This window comes from Pogoniulus pusillus, chromosome Z, assembly GCF_015220805.1.
Source record: "Pogoniulus pusillus isolate bPogPus1 chromosome Z, bPogPus1.pri, whole genome shotgun sequence".
NCBI lineage: Eukaryota > Metazoa > Chordata > Aves > Piciformes > Lybiidae > Pogoniulus > Pogoniulus pusillus.
In genome coordinates this window covers 85,851,018-85,873,913 of record NC_087309.1, presented here as the reverse complement: position 1 = coordinate 85,873,913, position 22,896 = coordinate 85,851,018, and the positions used below count along the sequence as shown (strand labels likewise).

The 22,896-nt window shown below is 39.6% G+C and overlaps 1 protein-coding gene across 1 annotated transcript in view; it reads left to right on the top strand.

Moving 5' to 3' along the window:
• Positions 1–22,896, top strand: part of MEGF10 (multiple EGF like domains 10) — a 128,891-nt gene that overhangs the window by 36,322 nt on the left and 69,673 nt on the right. The window contains exons 2-5 of the mRNA XM_064176489.1: positions 4,363–4,494; positions 7,326–7,427; positions 9,084–9,184; positions 20,346–20,438. Of these exons, the coding sequence (XP_064032559.1) occupies positions 4,379–4,494; positions 7,326–7,427; positions 9,084–9,184; positions 20,346–20,438 (412 nt within the window). The 5' untranslated portion in view covers positions 4,363–4,378. The remainder of the gene's footprint in view (positions 1–4,362; positions 4,495–7,325; positions 7,428–9,083; positions 9,185–20,345; positions 20,439–22,896) is intronic.

Sequence of the window (22,896 nt, the reverse complement as noted above, 5' to 3'; positions counted from 1 at the left end):
CTGTGTGCATTAGGATACATACACTTCATCTGGGCTGCTGGTTTTATCCCTATTTCTGGCCTACCACTCTCAGCCTCCTTTGGTTTGTCTCTAGTACTGTCATGTTTAACCCCCTCCCCCTTCCAGTCTAGTTTAAAGCCCTTTCAACAAGCGCAGCCAGCTCAGGTGCCAAGGCCTTTCTCCCCCTCAGTGTCAGTTGTCACTTCTCACTTTATCTGATCAAAGGCTCCTTGGTGTTCAGGTCCCCACTCAAAATTGTTTCTCTTACGAGTCACATCATGCAGAGGTTTGGCAATTTGACTGAAACCAGGAATGTGCAGTCTCCAGAATCCCACTGCACCCAAGAAAGATAGAGTGTCCTTCTTACTTGTGGGAACAGCCACGGTGGAGACTTTGTTGATCACATCCTGAGGAATGTGACAGTGACCATCCTGCCACTGCACTCCCAGAAATCGAATTTCTCTGGAAGGTCTTTTGACCTTGTCTCTCTTAATGGTAAAAGCTGCCTGCAACAGAATGTCAATGATTTTGATACCTTTCTCAAAGACTTCCTTAGCAGTTTGGCCCCACACAATGATGTTGTCAATGTACTGGATGTGCTCTGGAGCTTTACCTTTCTCCAGTGCCTTGTGGATGGCTGAGTGACGGATTGTTGAGCTGTGTTTTCACCCCTGAGGCAAATGGTTGAACTGGTACTGGATTCCTCTCCAGGTGAATGCAGACTGAGGCCTGCACTCCTTTGCTATGGAAACAGAGAAGAAAGCATTAGCAATGTCTATGGTTGCATACCATTTAGCCTCCTTCTATTCCAGCTCATACTGGAGTTCCAGCATGTCTGGCACAGCTGCACTCATGGGTGGCGTCACCTCGTTGAGGGCACAAAAATCAACTGTGAGTCTCCAGTCACCATTAGCTTTGCGCACAGGCCAGATGGGACTGTTGAAAGGTGAATGAGCTTTCTCGATGACAGCCTGACTCTCCAGTTGACAAATCAGCTGATGAATGGGCAACAAAGAGTCACGGTTAGTTCTGTACTGCCTATGATGAACAGTGTAAGTAGCAATTGGCAATTCCAGATCCTCTATGTCATGATGTCCCACAACTGCAGATTCATCTGAAAGTTCAGGTCTAATGGACAATTTCAATTTACCATCCTCAATCTCTACAGATGCTATTCCAAAAGCCCATTTGTGACCCTTAGGATCTTTGAAACAACCTTGTCTCAAAAAGTCAATTCCCAGAATGCAAGGCGCATCAGGACCAGTTACAATAGTATGTTTCTTCCACTCTTTACCAGCTAAACTTATCTCAGCTTGCAACTTAATTAACTCTTGAGATCCACCAGTGTTTCCAGAGATATTGACTCTGTCCCTTTGCAATTTAATGGCAACAAAGTACACTGAGCACCTGTACCAACTAAAGCCCTGTGTTTCTGAACTTTTGAACTGCCAGGCCACCTAATGATTACATTCCAATAGATTTGGTTTTCTCCACTATCTATTTCCTCCTCCTGGCTGGAGGCAGGACACCCCTCCCTAATGCTGAACATGGCATGTGGGGTGTGGACAATGATTGGTGTTGTTAGGATGAGAGAAATTGCAATTATTAGAATAAATGCAGTTGCTCTCGGGAGCTGAAGAAGTGACAGCTACCTTTCTGGCATTGCTGCCTCTGTAGTTCCCTGACTCTTTTCAAAAGAACTGAACTAGGTTGACCGTTCCACTTGTTCATGTTCTCACCAAATTGGTCACACAGGATTGTCCAAAGTGACCCACATGATTGCTGATGCCTAGGTGGAATTTGTCTCCTGGGCTGGAATTGCCTTGCAGGAGGTGGGTGTCTGTTCCTGATGGCAGAAACATGCACCTTTTCATAAGATGAAGGGATAGTATCCTTTGCCAAATTGGATATGGAGGTTTTAAGTTCCTCCTTCAGTTCTTTCATGGTATCTTTTATCTCTGTAGACATAGTTTTTATGGCAGAGACTAGGGCAGAAGGCGACAAGCTGTCCTGTATTTGTCTCAGTTGGTCAGTGAATTCACCAACAGTGAGAGACCTTCCATTAATACTCCTTGATAGGAACTTGCTAGCCAAGATGTTAGCATAGGATGAAGGAGCAAGCTTAATAAGCTTCTTCATGAGACCTGTTCCAAGAGGAATGTCATCAGGCTCATGTGTACCATGATCTCCATAAAATGCTTCCTTCACAGCAAGCTCCTTCAGAAGCTTAATTCACTGTTCAATTGTGTTCCACTTCTTGGCTGCCCATGGCAGATCATCTCGGGAAGAATATCTCATAGCCACAGCCAACAGGAGGTGTGTCCACAAGCTAATCTTACTGAGAGGACTTGCTAGGTATTTATCCATTCCAGTCTTTTTTGTGAGTGGCCCTAGCTTCTTTGCAGACTTTTTTCCTACCTGTAGAGCATTTGCACCAGTAGCACAGCATCTCGCCAGCCAGATAGATCCTTTCTAACTTCCCTGATCATTTTGAGTGGATCATTGGAATCCTGGATATCATCCTCCTCCTCTTCCTCTGATTTTCCTGGTTGTCTTTTGCCCAGAAACAGAACTTCTCTAAGAGCAGTCTTAAACTTCTCATATCCATTGTCCTTGTTGGCAAACAATCTCCTGTAGCTTTTATCATGACAGTTTTGAGACCTGAGTGTATTGGCCAAGTCTCTAATGCTATATTTCTCCTCTTCTTCCTCTTGTGTACCAGAGGTCCTCTCCCCTAAGTCCTCTCTTGAATCACTCTTTGTCAAATGTTTAGTCTTAAATTGCACATTGTCTGGAGCCAGAAAGGCAGTAGATGGTACTTCTAGCAGGTCTGAATCACTGAGGGTCTGAACTGCTGAGGCCTGTGAGTTTGAATTTGGTTTAGGGTTAGAAACCTGTGGATTTCAACTAGGTACCGGATTAAAAATAGTTGAAACCTGAATAGCTTGAGGAGAATAAGCCCTTTGGCTGTCTACCATGTTATTGGTAGAAAATGTACTCTTGGCTGAATTCCTAGAAACTGTGGTAGTTGTGTCCCCTTTTTCTTCTCCCACAGGAATTTTAGAACCATTGTTTATAGAATATGAAAGAGATTATTTTCCTTCTATATCTGGAGCTTGCGAGCTTTTAGACATCTGTCTCTTTCATTTTCTTAAAGCAGACATGTTTGAATTCTCATACACAATGCTGCTGTTAGGCCTAAAACCAGAATTATTAGGGCTAAGATCAGATATGATGACTATATCACTGCATTATGTGTGTAGAACTTGCTACAAGGAGTAGCTGCTGTAAGTTCAGTTTTGGGCAGAATTACTCTTATCAGGGATGTTGAATAAATTGCAGCAGTTGTATTATTTCCTGACTTAGTAAAAGCAGAGTTGGTAACAGTTTCAGTAATATTAAGGTTGACCCAACCCAGAAAATAATCTCTGAATTCCAGGAACATCCCTTTAAGCATTCTCCATACTAGATCAAACAGAAAGGCACCAATTTTGGCTGTCAGACAATGATAAGAAAAACAGAGAAATAAAGTCCAAATAATAGAGAAAATAAGGCAAAGCAACTTCATCTTAACTTCCAGACTTAATTAGCAATCAATCAAGTTGAAGTAGCCCCACCTTGAAGCACTAAAATAAGATGTGATGGTTTGGGAGTTACCTGCCCCCTGCACACAATGAAATCACCAGAACCATTGTTTATAGAAGATTGCTTTGTAGCAAGGCAGTTTACTGAAGTACTTACGTTGACGCAGGGCTCAGGTGTTGGGGTGCAGTCTTTCCTAAGCAGCTGGCATGGGTACTGGGGACCCAGGCAACCCTTAGGGAAACATGTAGTGAAGCCACTGTGTAATTTTCAGGACAAGCTTTTTTGAAAGATGCTGCTTCAGTTGAGGTGGTGTCTGGTGTTTTAAGAGGTCAGCATAGGTTGCAAGAATGAGGAGGCTGCTGGCCCTGGCCTGTGAGGAAGTGACGGTATTTCTGATGGTGTGTTGTCAGCTAAATCTTTCTATTCTTGTGGACTTAAGCAAATGTGAAGTGTGAATTTATTTTAAATTGCAGCTCTGTCATTTGGTGTGAACAAACCATTACTAAGCCTGGCGGCCTGCAATTTGATGGGACAGTGTGATGACTAAAATGTGGTTTGTTTGCTGGCTGCTCACTCTGTCACTTGTGTGAAACTAGTCCATTTGGCTTCTTCTTCCAAAATGGGCATGATATTGCTGCTTCTGCTAGGCAAGTATTGTGTGCTTCTTGCATACCTCTTGTTTTAGGTCATATATATTGATTTTATATTGGTCAGTAGTTTCAGTTCATGTGTTGTTTGCATAGTATTGTTAATGTATTATAAATAATTTTCTTACAGCTACCTTTTTGGAAAGATGGTTCTTCATTGGAACTCGTTTTTTTGCTTTCCTGTCATGCTTATGTGCCATTGGATGGGGACGGCTTTATCTTTGAATCTGGAAGACCCCAATGTGTGTAGCCACTGGGAAAGGTAAGCATTTTCTTCTCAAAAATACATTATATGAACTTAGGTTGCAATAATTTTGTTTGGTTTTACTTGGCATTTATTTTAAATAATACACTTACTTTAAATAATTTAAAGGTTTTTGCTGAGTAATGAACTGAGAAGAAAATGCTGCAGTACTGCATGGACAAGGTAATTTCACAAATAACTAAAACGTTATTTCATACTGTGCTGAAATGCAGCCATCTTTGCATTTAGAGTGCAGAAAGCTCTACAGACATCTTTGCATTTAGGATGCAGAAAGGTCTGCTGTGGCACCAGCAATGTCACACAACCATCTGTGTGCCAGAAATTAGTAAAAATTCCTTTTCTTTCAATTTAAGTGAAATGAAGCTTTTGCATATGCAAAATATAATTAACTGTATTGGAGTTTGGCCAAATTTGATTATGTGGATTTTCCTAGTTAACATTCACAGAATTTGAATTAGGATCTCTTGCCTGATTTTTTTTTTTATGAGGTTCAGAAATTTATAGCATAGAGAAATAAGTTAATCAATTTAGTTGATGCATTTTTTCATCTAGTTCCATGTTAATTGCAAAGAGGTGGCACAGAGGGTAGAACTTGAACCACAAGCATGTTCTGCGCTTCTTTTCTTGTGTAAAGGATACAATAGTGAAACCAAGCCTTATAATCTCATTGTTACTATTATGCCTGTCAGTGATCAGCTGGTCACTGAGACTGTGTGCTTACTGAAGGACATCAGTATTTACTTCATTTAAGATAAACTCTGTTTTATGTTTAATCACTGGGACTGCTGCTAAACCACTGTACAGGTTTTTTTTGTGTGTGTGTGTATGTGATTTTCACAGCTGAATCTATACAAAGAAAATAAAAACTTGTATTTACTTCTTTATGAAGTCGTTTTCTTAAAGAAAATCACCTAAGGACTTTCCCCAGGAATGAAGGAATGAATCTGAACTTCATATGAAACATTGGGAGTCTCTGCCTCTACCACTGTGTACAATTTGGCTTATACAATGATGTGTGTATGAAGTAGTTACCATACTGAAAGCCTGTTTACAGTATCCAGGTGCATGTGTACAGTGCTAGAGGATAGTACTCTATATTGGTTTTTTACAGATAAAAGTTTGGGGGAAGCTAAGATGTAGTGAAAGCAAAATGGGGGGAAAAATATAATTGTTTACATTGCATAATGTATTTTGAAACAAACTAATCAGTATCTCCATGCACATTTTGCTGCATGAACTTCTTTCCATCTTCTTCTGAGTGTCAGAAATAGGGAGGAACTCCAAGCACACTAACCAAAGCATTCATGCTGTTGCTCAGAGCAGCTGACAAAAATACCAATGTACCAGATACAAGCTCTTCACTGATGCTGCCACTGGCAGCTATATGCATTAAATAAATCATATGCTATCTGCTTTAAATAAATCATCCCCAGTAATAAAATGGTCTTTACGAATTAACTGTGATCACAGGGAGAAGGGAGTGTGCCCTGTCTTCAACAAAGAGTGCGGAGCGTGAGGCTAGTGTCTGCAGCCTCCAATGCTTTGTCAGACTAGGAGGGACAGCTGGATAGAGTAGTGTCGCTTGCCTTCATATGCACATAAAAAACTCCAAAAAACTCAGGGAGTAAAGTTCTGAGCAGTTAGAGTAAGTAGATCTGGATGTGTTTTCCTTCAGTATAGGTGATGACAATAGGAAGAGGAGATTGTGGCAGTTACCCAGCAATAGATGCTAGGAGTTACAGCAGGAATGAGTGAAAGTGAGTGGAAGCTGGACAGGCTACATACTTAGCAAGTGTTTTGGCTATTCCTGGGAGTAAGTCCTACTGCAGGGATTTGCCATGCATTCCAGTATTTTCTAACCCCCTTGCGCAATCAAGTGCTGACAGACCACCAGAGCAGACAGCCTGCTGAAGGGTTTTCTAGGATGATTCCACAGGGCTCCGTTCTCCCTGTCCCAGTGATATCTGTGAGGTTCTGAACTTCAGAGTGTAGCCTTATTTCTAGGGCACAACATTTACAGTTCTGTGGAAAGTAATAACAGCACTTTAGTATAGCATTTCTGAGGAAAAAAAAGGAAAAAATGTCTCTTTTAAGTAAGCATAAGCTTTTTATATTTTACAATTTCTATTTGCAGAATAGACTGTTTGATGGAGTAATTGTTATATCATTTTCCAGTAATTATTTCTTAAGTATATCTCTGTGCTAACAGCCACTTAGTATCTAAGTACACTGGCACACCATTCCATTCCCAGAGATGTTTTCCTGTGGATACAGTTGAAGTTTTAAAAATAAATGACTCAGAAAGCCCAGTGAGTTTTTCCTGTTTCATTTGAAAACAGAGGAAAACTTGTTTTGTGGCTCTTAACTAGTTTTCCTGCTACCCAATGATGTTAGTAAAAGGTTTGTTTTTGGTTTTGGTTTTGGTTTTAATTTTGCCACAGGAGAACACATAGAATCATAGAATCAAGCAGGATCATCCAGTCCAACCTAGCACCCAGCCCTATCCAATCAACTAGACATACTACAGAGTATTTAATTACTTTTCTTTAAATGTCTAGTAGTACTATTTCCTCAAATGTACTACACAACAGAGACATGATGACTGACTGCGTATACGTTAGGTGTTGCGTGGTGAAAGAAAAGCCTTTCAGTTGATATCTTCTGTTCTATAAAGTTAGCTGGTTCATGTCTTGTTTAAATCTAACTTTGAGGTTTTTGTTGGACTTTGCTTTCTGTAGCAGGACTCTGTAAAGATTTACTTAAATCACATTGTGCCCTAAAGGAATTGTTTGATAATCTGTCTGCTTTCTCTCTTTCTCTCTCCTCAGTTACTCAGTTACAGTGCAAGAGTCATATCCTCACCCTTTTGATCAAATTTACTACACTAGTTGTACTGACATCCTAAACTGGTTTAAGTGCACACGACACAGGTAATGTATAATTGTTAATACTGTCAAACTGCTGATATTGCAAGTATTTGCAAAGTTTTTGTGTCTGTAAAAATCTAGTGTGGCATAAAGTATGTTTTAGTCATAGAGACTGATCTGTCTGACTGCCGTGCTGTGTCAACTAGAAAGTGATTTGTCAAGCAAGGTCATGTGTGTTTTATTAGTGGGTCGAGGTGCATCGTCCCAGGGAATGCTAGCAGAAGATGAACAGGTTGGGAATAAGCATGCAATGCACAAAATTAAATCACCCAGACCTGTAAGGTAGATTTGTTTAGCAATGCCATAAGAGATCTCTTACTGCTTGCATCCTTGTGGTCTGTAGAAAGTGTATGCTACTTGAAAGGAAGATTTGTTAAAGGAAACAACTTATGCTTGCAGAAAGTAAGCAAGGGGTGAATTATTTACAACTGGTGACAGCTGTAAAAAGCATTTTCTTCCTACTTATGACTGTAAGTATCAACCATCAGTGGTGGGAAAAGCCCACTGGGGTACAGCAGCTAAAGGAAACAGATCAGTATGGGCAGCACATAAAAAGCAGATCACAGGATGTTAGGGGATGGAAGTGACCTCAGGAGATCTTTCTACAGACCAGCCCCCTTGCCAGAGCAAGACCATATAATTTAGTGCAGGTCACACAGGAACACATCCAGACAAGTCTTGAAATTGTCCAGAGAAGGAGACCCCACAACTTCTCTGAGAAGCCTGTTCTAGCACTCTGTGACTCTTGAAGTAAAGTGAGTTCTTCCTCATGTTGAGGTGGAACTTCCTGTTCTGTAGTTTACATCCATTGCCCCTTGTCCTATCACAAGGCACAAGTGTGAAGAGGCTGTCCCTTCCTTCTTGACACTCAGCCCTCAAGGAGAGGTTACAAGAGCTGTTGTTTACTAGAAGTTCAGACTGTCTCAGGTGTTATGGAGATGTGTTTTCTACTTGTGGAGTATGTGGTCATCAGCTGGCAGAGCTTGAGGGATGGTATACAGCCATGGTGAGGAGTAGAGAGGACAGAGCACTGGGAGAGCCCACTTCTGATAAATCTTACTTGCTTGTGTCAGCTTTATTTTCTGCCCCTCTTGATGGGTTTATGTACTGATTTTCCTTTGTGTTGCTCACCTCTGCCCAGCAGGGATGAATTCATCAAAATGCAGCTGCCCTTCTGGCAAGAGACATCCAGCACTGCTGGGTACTCAAGAGGCCTGAGATCTACCCTGAGCCCTCTCATCTCTTTCCTTAGCCAGAACTTCTCATGATGTCTCTGCCCCTAGAAAACTGACTGACCTTATGAGGAAGACACACAGAAAATACATAGCTGTAATGGTCCAGGAAACTGATTTGTATTGCCATCCTTTAGCCTCCCTAGAGGATGCTAATAGCAAAGGCAGTGGTTCTCTGTTTTACTTATTTTGGTTAAGTAGCCAAAATCCTTAACTTCTTTTCCTGCTGTCCACCCGCCCATGAACATAAGGCTTGTTAGGGAGCCACAAGCACTCTTGAACTGAGCAACAGATAAATCAAGGTCTCCTTACCTTTTTTTTATCCTCTTACTGATACCTGATTTGTTTTGTTTTAAAATGCCTAACAACATATGTTTTATTTCTGAGCTGTGAATTGTATGTAACAACCACTCCTTCTTTTCTTTAGGATCAGTTACCGTACTGCATACAGACATGGTGAAAAAACAATGTACAGGCGTAAATCCCAGTGCTGCCCTGGATTTTATGAAAGCAGGGAAATGTGTGTCCGTAAGTTCAGCTTCCTTTTGCTTCAAGATTTGATACATTTATCAGCACTCTGGTTTGACTGTGATACTGTGACTCCCCCTTTCACAGGTGACCTGTGGAAGCTCAGTTATGTGGGCTCAACTAGTCATCAGTGATGCATGTGCAGCTCTCATTGAAGTCGGTTGTTTTTGTGCATATGCAATAACAGAATAATTGGATCTCAGATGTCAAAGTAACCATTAACCTTAGTGTGTTTCTGACCAATATGGAAAATGCACAGCACAAGTGTCAAGTGCATTTTCCAATGCTGTAAATAAACACAAGGTTCAAAACCAGAAGGGAAATGCCAAAACATCTAGATTTTATCTCCTTGAAAACCTGGGCTCATCAGGGGCAATCTTTTGTCTCAGACTTTATCTGTAAAGTTGACCTGTATGTATACGTCTATGAATTTTAGGAGACAAAATGAGCATGCATTGCAGAGGGAAAGTGCTATGTCCATTCCTTGGTTTTGCTTTAGGTTTTCTAGTAATTGTATTTGAACTCCCTACAGGATGTTTCAAACAATGTCAGAGGGATGGAGGCAGTATAGTTGATTTTTTTCAGGAAATGTGAGGTCCTATGAGAGCAGACTGGCAAGGGGCTGGAGCCTGTGGATGGCAGGTGCTGCCCTTGGGCTAGCTGCCCATTTTCTGAGTGGGCAACTGTTTAGCAAGCCTTGCCAAGAGAAAAAAGTGAAAAATCCAGTTTACTGGGAAAGGTACAGCATGTGAGTTGTTTTGATGACTGCTTTGGGTCCTCTCATGTGAAGCTGTGCACCGCATTCCCAAGTCAGACTCAGATGGTCTGCATCAGCATATTTCTGCTGCCACAAAGCAGGACCTGGACCAAGGCACATGAGAAGGCCTGGCTCTGTAGCTGCATGCTCTCAGCCCGACTTTGTAAGACACAATGCTTTACTTGGAGGCTTTTTCTCGGCTAAGAATGAGAAAAATAGAGATCGGTTTATTGCTTTATTGTCTATAATGATGTATATGGCTATGATGACAGTGGTGAAGTGTAACACTCAAGATATGGTGAACAAAGATGTTGCATGACATAATAACAAGAGGTTTGTCATTGCCATTGGATTTCACAACCGAGTTTAGAAGGCACAATGTGGTGGATATGTCTTTTGTCTTTATTGCTAAACAAGAGTCTGAGAGTCAGTATCATTAAAGTTACTTATTCAATATAAATGTAAAATAGTTCCTAATTTGCACATTTCTGTTTGCTGTGAGGTGCATTCTGTACGTGACCAACAAGCTTTATGCGTATTCTTGGAAAGATACCCTGTGAAATTGATAACATGTGGCACTATCCCTATTCATATTTTTGTTTTACAGCACTTCCTGCAGTAGTAAGATCTTTTATTTAAAGTGGGGTTTTGCTCATGAAAAAACAAGGTCAAAATGATGCTTTTAGAAAGCAACATTTTTTTTAAAAAAAAGACCTGTCTTAGATCAGATTGGCAATTTCTTTAAACTTTTTTTTTTGTTTAATGTGTCTGTATTAAACCTATGAGAACCAATTTCTGGCTTCATTTCATTATTACACAGCATATGTGTGATGGTTTGGGGGTTACCCCGCCCCTCCCACATTTTGTATTTGCCCCAGCTAACTCAGACGGACCCTGGGAATATAGATGAAGCAATTTATTTACAGCTAGCAGAATTTACAAGCAGCTATTTACAATATATACAATTATATACAATTCTATACAGAAATATACAAAGGATAAACAATACAAAAGCACAACTCCCCTCCCAGAAACCTGAGTCCCCAGGAGGGGCTCTCAAACCACCCCAACACCTCCCCCGGCCCCTCTCAATCTTACCCCAGTTCTCAGGAAGAAGAGAGGTGCAGCCAAGAGGTTAGGGAGCAAGGTTAGTGGGAGCAACGTTAATGAGATGTGTCTTGGTCTAAGGCAAAAGCAAGAGTGAGAAACAAAATGGAGAAAAAGTCTTTCTTCTTCCCAGAGTTCTCAGTGTGACTGTGAGAGAAGTTGACATCAATTGTTTTCATTTCACTACCCGTTATCAAGTTCTTTTACCAAAACATTCTAGCTTGCTTCAAACTAGCACAATATGTGAATGGTCATGTTTAATTTTTGACTGAGGAGTATACTTTGTGAAGTATATAACAGTTCAGATCATATGAGATGTGTTTTAACAGTGAGATACTCAGAATCTAGTAAATCCAGCTCACATTGTATGTACCAATTTTTTTTTCTGTTATTACATGAAAAGATGACAAATGCTGATATTTGCTATCTGCTCTGACTTTCAAAGCATTTTTTGAATGCCTGAAACTCAAATTAAGTGAAAATAAAGATCTTCCAGTGTAGCTAACGTTGCATTTATTTGATTCTGTAACAATTGACCCTGGAAGTTATTGAGAGACCTTCAGTTCTCATGACGTGCAGTTGGAGCTGAATATTCAGGGCAAAGGAAGAGCTTAGTAGTTAAGAGAAGGTGGCAAATATTTCATGCTTTCCATTATTGCAAGCAGCTTCCTTCACAGCGAACTTCTGATGTTCTCTTGTTTCTTTGGTCTTTTATTTTCTCAGTTTAGAGAATCTGATTAGAAAATTCTACTGGTAAATTACTTTTGGTATGACTCAGCACTTCGGTGTATACATAGTGAGAAGCTGAACTCTTGTTACTTCCTTTTAAAAATAATAATTATGAATCTCCAGCATAAATATCCACCTGCAGTCACTTGTACCCTAGAGGTAGTACTTACTAATAGTAATAGCACTTCCCTGCCCATAGTAGGAAGGGAATTATTTGTCGTGGCATAAAGAGTTGCAGGAATGTGTCAGCCTTGTGTTGCTAAAGTCTGTTGTATTTACAAAGGAATGGAATAACCAACAGCCAGAGTAAAACAAAGGCTGAAAACTAAGTGGGTTTTATTTGAGTCTCGTAGTGCAGTCCAAACAGATAAGCTTTCTGTAAAATTGTGATTCTGTGACTCTAACTTCTTCCCCTGTTCCTGAAAACTTTTGACAGGTGAAACTTGTGCTGTATTTTTACTTTCTGATGAAAATTAATTTTGTGTTTTATCTTTGGATTCAACATATATATGTGTGTGCATACATATATATATATGTGTACAAACAGGCCTTTTTTAACCACTCACATAGAAATATTTGATTTTTTTTCCAAATGAAAAGTAATTGTTGTACTGTAAACTGTCCAAACTTTGATACAGAATTTTAGGATTTTCCTCTTTAACTCTATTGATATGAAGATAGTAACACTAGAAGTTGATATCTGTTAAGAGTTTTATGTAAAAGACAACCCCACTGTAGCCATCATAGGCTTAAATAACTCAAATACCTCTCTTTACAATGTTTGCATTTACAACTACTACTAGTCTGCTTTATTTACGTCATGATTAGTAAGCAACAAAGTGGTGTCAGAAGTCATCTGCAGCTTTTGGAAGCTTTTTGAAAAACCTCTTGGGGAAGTTTTAAATTATGAGGATCAATATTACAACAGACATAGATTTGTTGTGTATTTTTTGACCAGTATAAATGTATTACCTTGCAGATTTAGTTTACTATGGCAGCAGCATTCACTCATACCAAATAGGGAAATTATCCTTTGTTTTATTATCTGTGCCATTGGATTTTATCTTCAGATAGGTGAAAAAAAAAATCTATTTTAATTTCAACATTATATGAGGCCAGTACTCAAACTGACATGTACTCAGTACTGCATGAAGATAACTCTTAGTACATCCAATATTACCCTGGTTTGTATCTCCTTATTTAATTTCTGTTTGTAAGAGTTATGAATGATTTCTGACTTCTGTCTTCCTTATTGCTGGTTGGTAATAGCCCACAAGCCCAAATAACCCAGTTGGTTAGCCAACTAAGTGGGCTAAGTGGAGTTCATTTTATTTTTAATTATTTTTGCTCTTATTACAGTTTACATAATTAATGTTTAGATCTGGTAGACTTTCTGGGGTGATCTGGATGCAGTTCATATGCAGATGCAAAGATACAACCAATCTGTTAAGTTCTTAAAGGAACATGCTCCTTAGAAAGTCTATTCCAGATTGAGTGATTGACTTAGTCTCTTAGTTATTCCAAATAATTTGCTGTTACTTGCCTTGTCATGTTCGTGGCAACCCCTAGAAGACCTGACATATGGATGGTAGGCGGAGATACTGAGAATATTTTTACAAAAAATGCAGTCTTCTGTTTTATTTTTTTATGTTTACAAAGTCCATTCTGTTTTTAGCACGTTTCTGAGAGAATTTAAGACTTGAAGAAACCTTCCGTTTGTTTTCTTGTAGATTGAGATACGTAGATTGATCTTCGTAGCATTTAGGTAGCTTGAACACTAACTACACAGTTTCTGACAGTGCAGCAAATTTCTGAGAATATTAAAGGAAAATTCTGCTAGCTGAATTTCCTCCAGACATTAAATAGCAAATAAACCATCTGTCTTAATGCATAGTGAGCGTCACTCACTTCAGTAGCAACAAGTTATCAAGCATAGGCAAAAAGAATTAGCAGAATGGTATGTTCTATATTCTACCAAACAATATGGAAGTGAAAAAAAAAGACATAATTGAAAAGAATACATACAAAATGATAAAAATAAAAGATATCTTCGTTTTATTTTGCATGGTAATTGCTGAAGTACCTCACTTTAATGAGTTTTGAAGGTAAAATATTGGAAGATTTTTTTTTTCCTCTTTACAGATTAAAATGGTTTGTGCACTCAAAATTTAAGTCACAAAAGTTTGAGAACTTTCAAAGCTAAAGAAGATTTTTACTGTGTATGTTCTTTTCACAGACTAGGTGTCTCCACGAGCTTAGAGTGGTATTAACAGAAATGCTAGGCCCTGTTCATGTGTTACTCCAGTCCTCCTAATATGTATTCTCTGTAAAGCTGATAGGAATTCTATTTAATAAATTTTAGGCATGCAATAGCATGAAAACAGGTATGGTTCCAGCATTTGATTATGCTATTAATTTGTTTAAAAGGTGGAAGTCTAACTGCAGAATTATAATTGATTCTCCTGGTTATTTACTTCCGTGCACAGTTGCATCCAAAATATTTCAAGCTCTGTTTATGTCAACCGATTTATGTCTAGCTTTTCAAAATTAAAAAGCAGCACATTCTAAAATGTATGCATAAACTTTCACACAGAATCACAGAATTGTCAGTGTTGGAATGGACCTCAAGGATCGTCCAGTTCCAACCCCCTGCCATAGGCAGGGACACCTCCCACTAGAACAGGTTGCTCAAGGCCTCATCCAGCCTGGCCTTGAACACCTCCAGGGAATGAACATCCACAACCGCCCTGAGCAACCTATGTCAGTGTCTCACCACCCTCACTGGAAAGAACTTCTTCCTAACATCTAATTTAAATCTCCCCTCTGCCAGTTTAAACCCATTACCCCTTGTCCTGTCATTACAAGACCTTGTAAATAATATGAGGCACAGGAGTTACTCCCCTCAGTTGTATCACTTTAAGTAGGTATAGAAGTGATGGAACAATCTGTTTGCTCTGCTGGAGGTATGCTGGAGCCCACTGTCAGGTAAGTAGGCATTTGAATTGAAGTCTTCCCTTGAGCTTGAGCACCATTTCTCTCACTGTCTTCATTGATATCAGTAAGAGATACATAATCAGTGTTTGAAAGTGGCAGCTTGACCTAAAATTGTGCTCTATATTCTATGCCTCTGGCATGACTGACTTAATCACCCTGGTATGTCTTCACTTCCAATGCTGTGGTGCTAAGGCATATCTGCAGTCAAGTTGGCCAAGCCTTTGCTTCACATTGGTCTGAACTTGTTCTAATAATGGCACTGACAGCCTTGGTGAGTTAGACTTCTTGTTGTGCTAGATTTACTTTACTGAGTTTCCTCTACAGCATATTTTGTTCAGTTGGTTACAAAAGTACCAATGCCTGCAACTGTGGTGGGAATATAAGATAAGCAGCCTGATTGCTTTATGTCCAGAGCACAGGAAGGGTCCTTCTGTGATGTGGAAATGGTGCTACAGAGACTTTTATATGCAGCAGCAGCAGTATTTTATGGATGCTTCAAGCTGCCTGATATGCTATAATGAGAAAAAGTAAATCTGCTTTGTATTTTTTATGAAAATTAAAATATATGGTCCACTGAAATAGACCTGTAAACTGGACAGGGCAAGATTATAGACAAGACTTTGAAGGAAACAATGAAACACAAGAAAAGGGGAAATAAGATGAGAGAGGAAATACATAAGATTAGGTTCAGATTGCTTTTTGTACAGTAATTACATTTTCCTTACAAAAGAAGAAGCTATGGCTTACGCAGTTTACTGCTACTAGTGAGTTTTTGGTGTTCTTTACACTACTGTCTATTAGAAAATGTTAGGCTTTTCACCTGCTTTTGCATATGAATATTTTTCTTATATCATGCCCAACAATTTTGTAGAAAATGAAGAGGAAAAATAGTTTTTCTGCCCCTGATAATTTTTCAGCTTATTTCAGTGCTTTTCATATTTCTCTCACCTTGTACCTTTTCATAGGCATATGTAATAAGTTTTGATTTTCTTGCCCCTTGTTTAGTTAATTTTTTTTTTTTTTACAGATGCTGTCTCTTAATGACGTTAACTAGGATCCAGTTGTCAGTTAACTTGCAAAGTATCTAGAGAATAATATTGGGGTGTTATAAGATAGTTTTTTATTTATATCCAGATTGTAGAAAGAAGTAATTCTTTGGTCAGATGTATTTGGGAGCATTAAGAAATAATAAAAAACAAACAAACCCCTGAAAAGCTGGATGTCTTTAATTCTTCCGTATATTCTGAACCTTTTTTGAAACATTGTTTGCTTTAAATTAGCTTCTTCAAAGTAAAGTGTTGCATGTACCCCCTCTTTGAAAAGAAATTTGAGTATTTTTATACCATATATACGTGTAATTTTGCTCATCTCCATTCAATCAGTATGGAAGCAACAATGTTTTATTGCTTTTCTCCAGTGGGCCTTATCCCTTATTTCTGGGTTGATAGAGTCGACAGAGTTTTGGATGCCAAAACTTATAATATTTTCACTGTAGATAACTTCTGTAGAAAACTACGAGTAGTAGCCTGTTTTGAAGAGTTGTGTTTGTACATAAATCCATGGGGCCTGATAGGATGCACCTGTGAATGCTGAGAAAGCTGACTGATGTTGTTGCTCTACCACTCTCCACTATCTTTGAAAGATCATGGGGAATCGAAAAGATGCCTGAGGGCTGGAGGAAAACAGTGTCACTTCAATCCTCAAAGAAGGTACAAAGGTGGACCCAGGAAACTGGAAAGTCATGCTTGACTAACCTGGTAGCCTTCTGTGATGGTGTGACAGAATGGTAGATGCAGGGAGAGGAGTGGATGCATTCTTCTTTGGTTTTAGTAAGGCTTTTGACACTGTCTCCCTTAGCATCCTTATGGGAAAACCCAGGAATTGTGGCTTAGAAGAGTGGACTGTGAGACGGTTTGAGAACTGGACAAACAGACCCCAGAGGGTTGTGATCAACAGTTCATAGTCCAGGATGAAACCTGTAGCTACTGATGTTCCCCAGGCATTGGTGTTGAGTCCATTTTTTTTCAACATATTCATCAATGACCTAGATGAAGAGATAGAGTGTACCCTCAGCACATTTGCTGATGATACAAGTGAAGTGGCTGGCACACCAGAAGGCTGTGCTGCTGCTCAGGGTGATCTGGACAGACTGGATAGCTGGGCAAAGTGAAACCTAATGATGTTCAACAAAGATAAGTGTAGAGTCCTGCACCTGGGGAATAATCACACCATGCACCAGTATTAGTTAGGGGGTGACCTGCTGCAGAGTTGCTCCACAGAGAAGGACCTTGGAGTCCTGGTTGATGATAAATTATCCAAAGGAGAGCAATGTGCCCTGGTGACCAAGAAGGCCAGTAGTATACTTAATGATAATAGAATTAAGAAAGTAGTGTCCAGCAAGTCAAGAGAGGTTCTCCTCCTGCTCTATTTAGTCCTAGTTACACTACATCTGGAATATTGTCTACAGCTGTGGGCTCCCAAATTCAAAAGGAACAGACAACTACTGGAGAGAGTTCCTCAGTGGGCTACAAAGATGATTAAAGGAGAGGAACATCTCTCTTACAAGGAATGACTGTGAGACCTGGGACTGTTTAGTCTGGAGAAGAGAAGGCTGAGAGGGACCTTAGTGTCTACAAATACCTGAAGGGTGGCTGTCAAGAAGATGGAGCCAGTATCTTTTCAGTGATACCTATTGATAGCATAAGGGGAAATAGACAAACTCAATCACAGGAAATTCCATTTCAACATGAGAAAAAGCTTTTTTGCTGTGAGGTTGATTGTACACTGGATTAGGCTGCACAGAGAGGTTGCAAAGCCTCCTTTATTAGAGATCTGCAAAACAGGTCTGGACATATTCATGTGCGACCTGCTCTAAGTGGTCCTGCTTTGCAGGGGGTTTGGACTCTATAATCTCTGGAGGTCCATTCCAACCTCTAGCATTCTTTGAGTCGATTATTTAAGGAAAACTGAAAGACCACTTCCATGGCTGAAGGGAAGCTACTGTTATTTTATGGTGTTATGGCTATGAGAAAGATATAGATCTAATTTGCAAGATGATGCAGCATTGTGAACACTCTTGACTCAAAGTTTAAGCTGTTGCTCATCTGTTCTAAGACAGCTGTTTTAGTTTTGGAAGTAATTCATGATTGTTTGCACAGTGCCATAGTGCATACTGTTACGTAGGGATTGTAGCAAGGACCTGTGTCTTCAGCCTGGTGTGAGGGCAGTGCAAGGAGATGCCCAAAGGACTTCTGGTGTACTTCTTGCTGGGTCTAGTTTCTTGCAATATTTCGCATTTTGTATTTTTTTCCATCTGTCTCACAGACTATGCAATGGAATGTAACAGAATCACAGAACATCAGGAGTTGGAAAGGACCTTGAAAGATCATCTAATCCAACCCCACTGCCAAGGCAGGATGACCTAGAGTAGATCATAGAGGAAAGCATCCAGGCAGGTTTTGAATGTCTTCAGAGGAGAGTCCACAACCTCTCTGGGCAGCCTGTTCCAATGTTTTGTTAACCTCACAGTGAAAAGGTTTTTCCCTTATGTTCACATGGACCCTTCTGTGCTCTAGCTTGCCCCTTGTTCTATCACTGGACATCTCTGAGAAGAGCCTGACTCTGTCTTCCTGACACCTTTCACAGTTATAAGCATTAGTGAGGTCACCTCACACTCCTCTCTAAGCTAAAGAGACCCAGCTCCCTTAGCCTCTCCTCATCAGGGAGATGTCTCTTTATTGTATTTAGCTTAAGTGCTCTGGAGTTTGGGTTGAGTATATTTGTATTTGTTAAGTTATTCATATATGTGCATGTGGAGAGAAATACTCAGGTTGGAAAAGACCCTCAGGATCACCAAGTCCAACCAATATCCTTATTCTGCAAGGTTCACCCTAAACCATATCCCTAAGCACCACATCCAAATGACTTTTAAACACATCCAGGGCTGGTGACTCAACCACCTCCCTGGGCAGCCCATTCCAATGCCTGGCCACTCTTGCTGGGAAAAAAAACAACATCCTAATGTCCAGTCTAGACCTATCCAGTCACAACTTGAAGCCATTTCCTCTTCTATTATTAATTACCTTTGAGAAGAGACCAGCACCAGCCTCTCCACAACGCCCTTTCAGGTAGCTGTAGATAGTGATAAGGTCTCCCCTCAGCCTCCTCTTTTTCAAACTAAACAGCCCCAGTTTTTTGTTTTAAGATTTACTTGTTAGATTTTCTAATGAACGTGGTTTAGAAAGAGTTTCCTTACACAAAGCAGCACTTACTAGGCAAGAATCTTCAAAGACACAAGTAATTCATATCTAGTTATATGGAAAATGTTGATATATTATTTAAAGTAATTATTTTCACAATAAATAAAGAACAATGAGATAGCTTTGTATTATTATCTTGTTTTGTCTAACATTTAAAAATACATATTCTTCCTGTCAGTTTCTAATTAAGATAATTTTAATGCACATCTGAAAAGTAGCTTACTAGAAATAAAAGTTTAAAATGAAAATTAAAGGCTGTAACAATATGCAATTAGTGCACTAGTGTATCTGGCATTCTCGGTCATCAAAGATTTTAATAATATGTGTGATTAATCCATGTGTGACTTTCCTTCTTCTTGGCCACACAAAATAAAATAGGTGATGAACATGCTTCATGCCATGTTTAATTAGGGAAAAATGAGGCCATTTCTTCCAAGTGTTTTTTTCTTAATTACAGTGTTTTCAATTCATTCAGAACAGATATGATTCACTTATGGTCTTAACTTTGTCTTTTTTTCCCACTGTTCACATTATATTCATTGTTATACTAATCCTGTTCACACTGTTGTTTCTCTGGAAACACTGGTACAAAGAAAATTGTCATTGTTGTCAGTTGTACAGTTGTTGGAACTAAAAGGAAAGTATCAGAGTGAGTACAATAGTCTGAGCATCAAAGCTATTGCATGTTTTTCTTAAAAGTTTCAATTAAAAGCTCTGTTTCAAAGTAAGCCTCAACTGTAGAAAAACATTTGCTAGTCACCAAAAAAACTACATTACAAAGAAAGACTTCAAACCGCTTTGCTTACTGCTTAAACATTGCAGCGATTCACAGAGCTTCTATCTCCTGCCTTACCTGAAATATCTTCACTGTTTTGTTGTATTTGTTTTGAACTATGCAACCACTAAGAAAAAGCAATATTAAAATACTGACGTATTGCAAATTGTATTTCACTCATGCTGTTGAAAAAGAGCGTCTTTTTTATGCATGGAGACGTTCCCATCTTTCTCTTGGCATGAGAGTTTGCTTTGGAGAATCATGGGATGGCTGAAATTGAAAGAGACCTGTGGAAGTCATCACATCCAAATTCCCTGCTCAGCATCAATATAGGTTTAGTTGGAGCCTTTATACTTAGGAAAAACAGAAGAGAGTGAAGTAAGAAATTTTGGTTTTAAGAGATGCCATCAAACATCAATACAGAAATTTTTATTTTGCCATTAAAAGATATTTGAGATATTGAAGATCTTGATTAGGAAATGTTTATTTTCCATAGTGATAGTTCTTCTTTAACTCCCTTTTCATTTCCTTCTCTGACAGCTCATTGTGCTGATAAATGTGTCCATGGTCGTTGTATTGCTCCAAACACCTGCCAGTGTGAGCCTGGCTGGGGAGGACCCAACTGCTCCAGTGGTGAGTTTTCACCTGCTCCTGCCTATCTTGTGCTATTTCCACAACCTTGTTGTCTCTTTTGGGTAGATTATCATGGATCCTATGCTTGGGCTTTTGCTTTCTGGTCAGGAGGTTGTGACTTACATTTTCTTCATTTACTTGCAGACACTCTGACCATGTAGCAGCACTAAATGTCATGAGCTATTTTGTGCTCAGAAATATGCAGATAGTACAGTACTTAGCAGCTGTATCAAAGTAGACAAAATTATATTTTAACTATAAAATATCTCTATTTCAAAATGTTCCTAATATGTAAAGAATGACAGTACTAGGTCATGCTTTAACGATAACAGTAAACCCTTCCTCACAACCCTATCCTCCTTCACTCTGTCACTAACTTGCTTTCTTTTCCTTTGTGTTGCTGTCTTGCATTATTACTCTCTGTCCGCTCAGTCTATTTCCATATTACTCTCACTTACCAGTCATGTTTCTTGAAGGTTTTTCTCCTTCCCTTTTGCCATGAGAGTTCATGCAGGAGACGAGGGGAGCAAGTGAGGAGTGTAGGGGGCACATAAGGCAGGACACAGGGGTTGGTTGGCATCTTTCCTTCTTGGCATGTGGGTGCAGTCACAGGCAACCTTGAAAGCAGGTGGTCACACTGCAAGGAAATGATGACTGTTAAGGCCATCACACACTTGATGCAGAAACATATCAAAACTAAAATCCACTTAACTGAAGTAATAAAGTAGTAGTCTATGACATTTTTAAGTCACTGCTCTTTTCTAGACTCTGCGTGTAAAGCCATGCATTTCAGGCTGCAGTAAGTCAATAAGGTTTGGACAGAGGGAAGAAACTCCTTAGTGGCAGTGCTGGCATGTTTGTGTACTATCCCATCCTCTGTCAGAGTAATCTTTTGTGTAGACCATTAATTGTTGATTTTTATTCTCTTTGTCTGAAACAGAGTTTCTTAGAGTAATTCCTGATTTTTTTTTCTTCCTTGTAATTTGTATTTTACTCCATCTTTCTCTTCCTTTATGTAAGGTCTTTGGAAACAGAATATTTAGGCTAACACTACAATCAGGTACTTTGTGACTTTGTTTCCTCTGCTTCTTCGTCTGTTGGTTGTCTTGGATTATTTGAAGACAGCAGCCTTAATAGCAAAAATACTTTCTGGTCTGTGGCCACAAGAGGCCAAAGCTGAAAGTGCCTTTGCAGAAGGTGTTCTCTGGAGATAATGGTGATCATTTAAAGACTTCTGTGTGACATTAGAGCTAACTGGAACTGCCAAAATTTGTTTTAGATCACTAATGTAGTCCTAGGAGAAGGGGAGTAGGCTGAGGAAAAGGATATTTCTGTGCATGTGCCACAGGGGTATTTGTTTGGGGATTTATCCCATTCTATTCAGACAACAAAGCTGTTGCTTTCACCAGATTCTCCTTCGGAGTTTGAATGCTGCTGTTTGTTGCTAGCTGTGTGTGGTTTCCTTATCTGTGTGTTGGAGAGCTACAGCACGGATCAAATGGAACTGAAAAGGAGTGGACAGTGTTGGAAAGACAATGATAGAGATTTTGGTTTTCGTTTTTTTTTGTTTTATTTCTTCTTGCCCTGTGTAGGAGATTTTAGTATTTTGCCTTTAACTGTATTTTCTGTGTGATCACTCTCAAGGAGGGGTTTGCACCTGGGTTAGAAATGTAACGAGGCTCATAAAAAAAATAAATAGTTCTTTAAATATGTAAAGAAAATTTCCCCAAACTTATTTACAGCTAACACACAGAGATTCTGTTATGTGGCTGGTAAAAGTGATTTTTTGCAGAATGTATATATACAATTAGATTAAATTTAAATGATTTAGGAAAGCTTTTGGAAAAGGTTTACAACTTGAGAGTCTTGCAGCATAAATTGTCACTTAACACTTAAACATAAGCTTTCATGAACTTAAGAAAAGAGAGTTAGTTTACTCACTGGTTAGAGTCTCAATATCTGTAAACCAAAAGTAGGAGGAAGTTCTTGCCAGAGAGAGTGATTTGCCATTGGAATGGGCTGCCCAGGGAGGTGGTGGAGTCACTGTCCCTGGAGGTGTTCAGGAAAAGACTGGATGAGGCACTTAGTGCCGTGGTCTAGATGACTGGATAGGGCTGGGTGTTAGGTTGGACTGGATGATCTTGGAGGTCTCTTCCAACCTGGTTGATTTTATGATTCTATGTAGAAGCATAAATGAGGAATAATATAGTCCCAGCTATGTGTTGGCCTTCCCCATGGTGATGGTGCAGCAGGGCTTTGCTGCTTGTGTAACTCACATTAGGCATGTTGTCTGAGAATATCCAGAGACGTGAGACAAATCCTCCTTGGCTCTCAGGAGGTCATCAGCGTGGTCAGCCACGTTAGCAAAGCAGGATCCAGGTTTGTGGGCTGGAGCAGTCTGATCGGCTGGTGTGTATAGCAAAGGAGTTGGCCCTCAGGCTGGCGTGGTGGGCCAGCA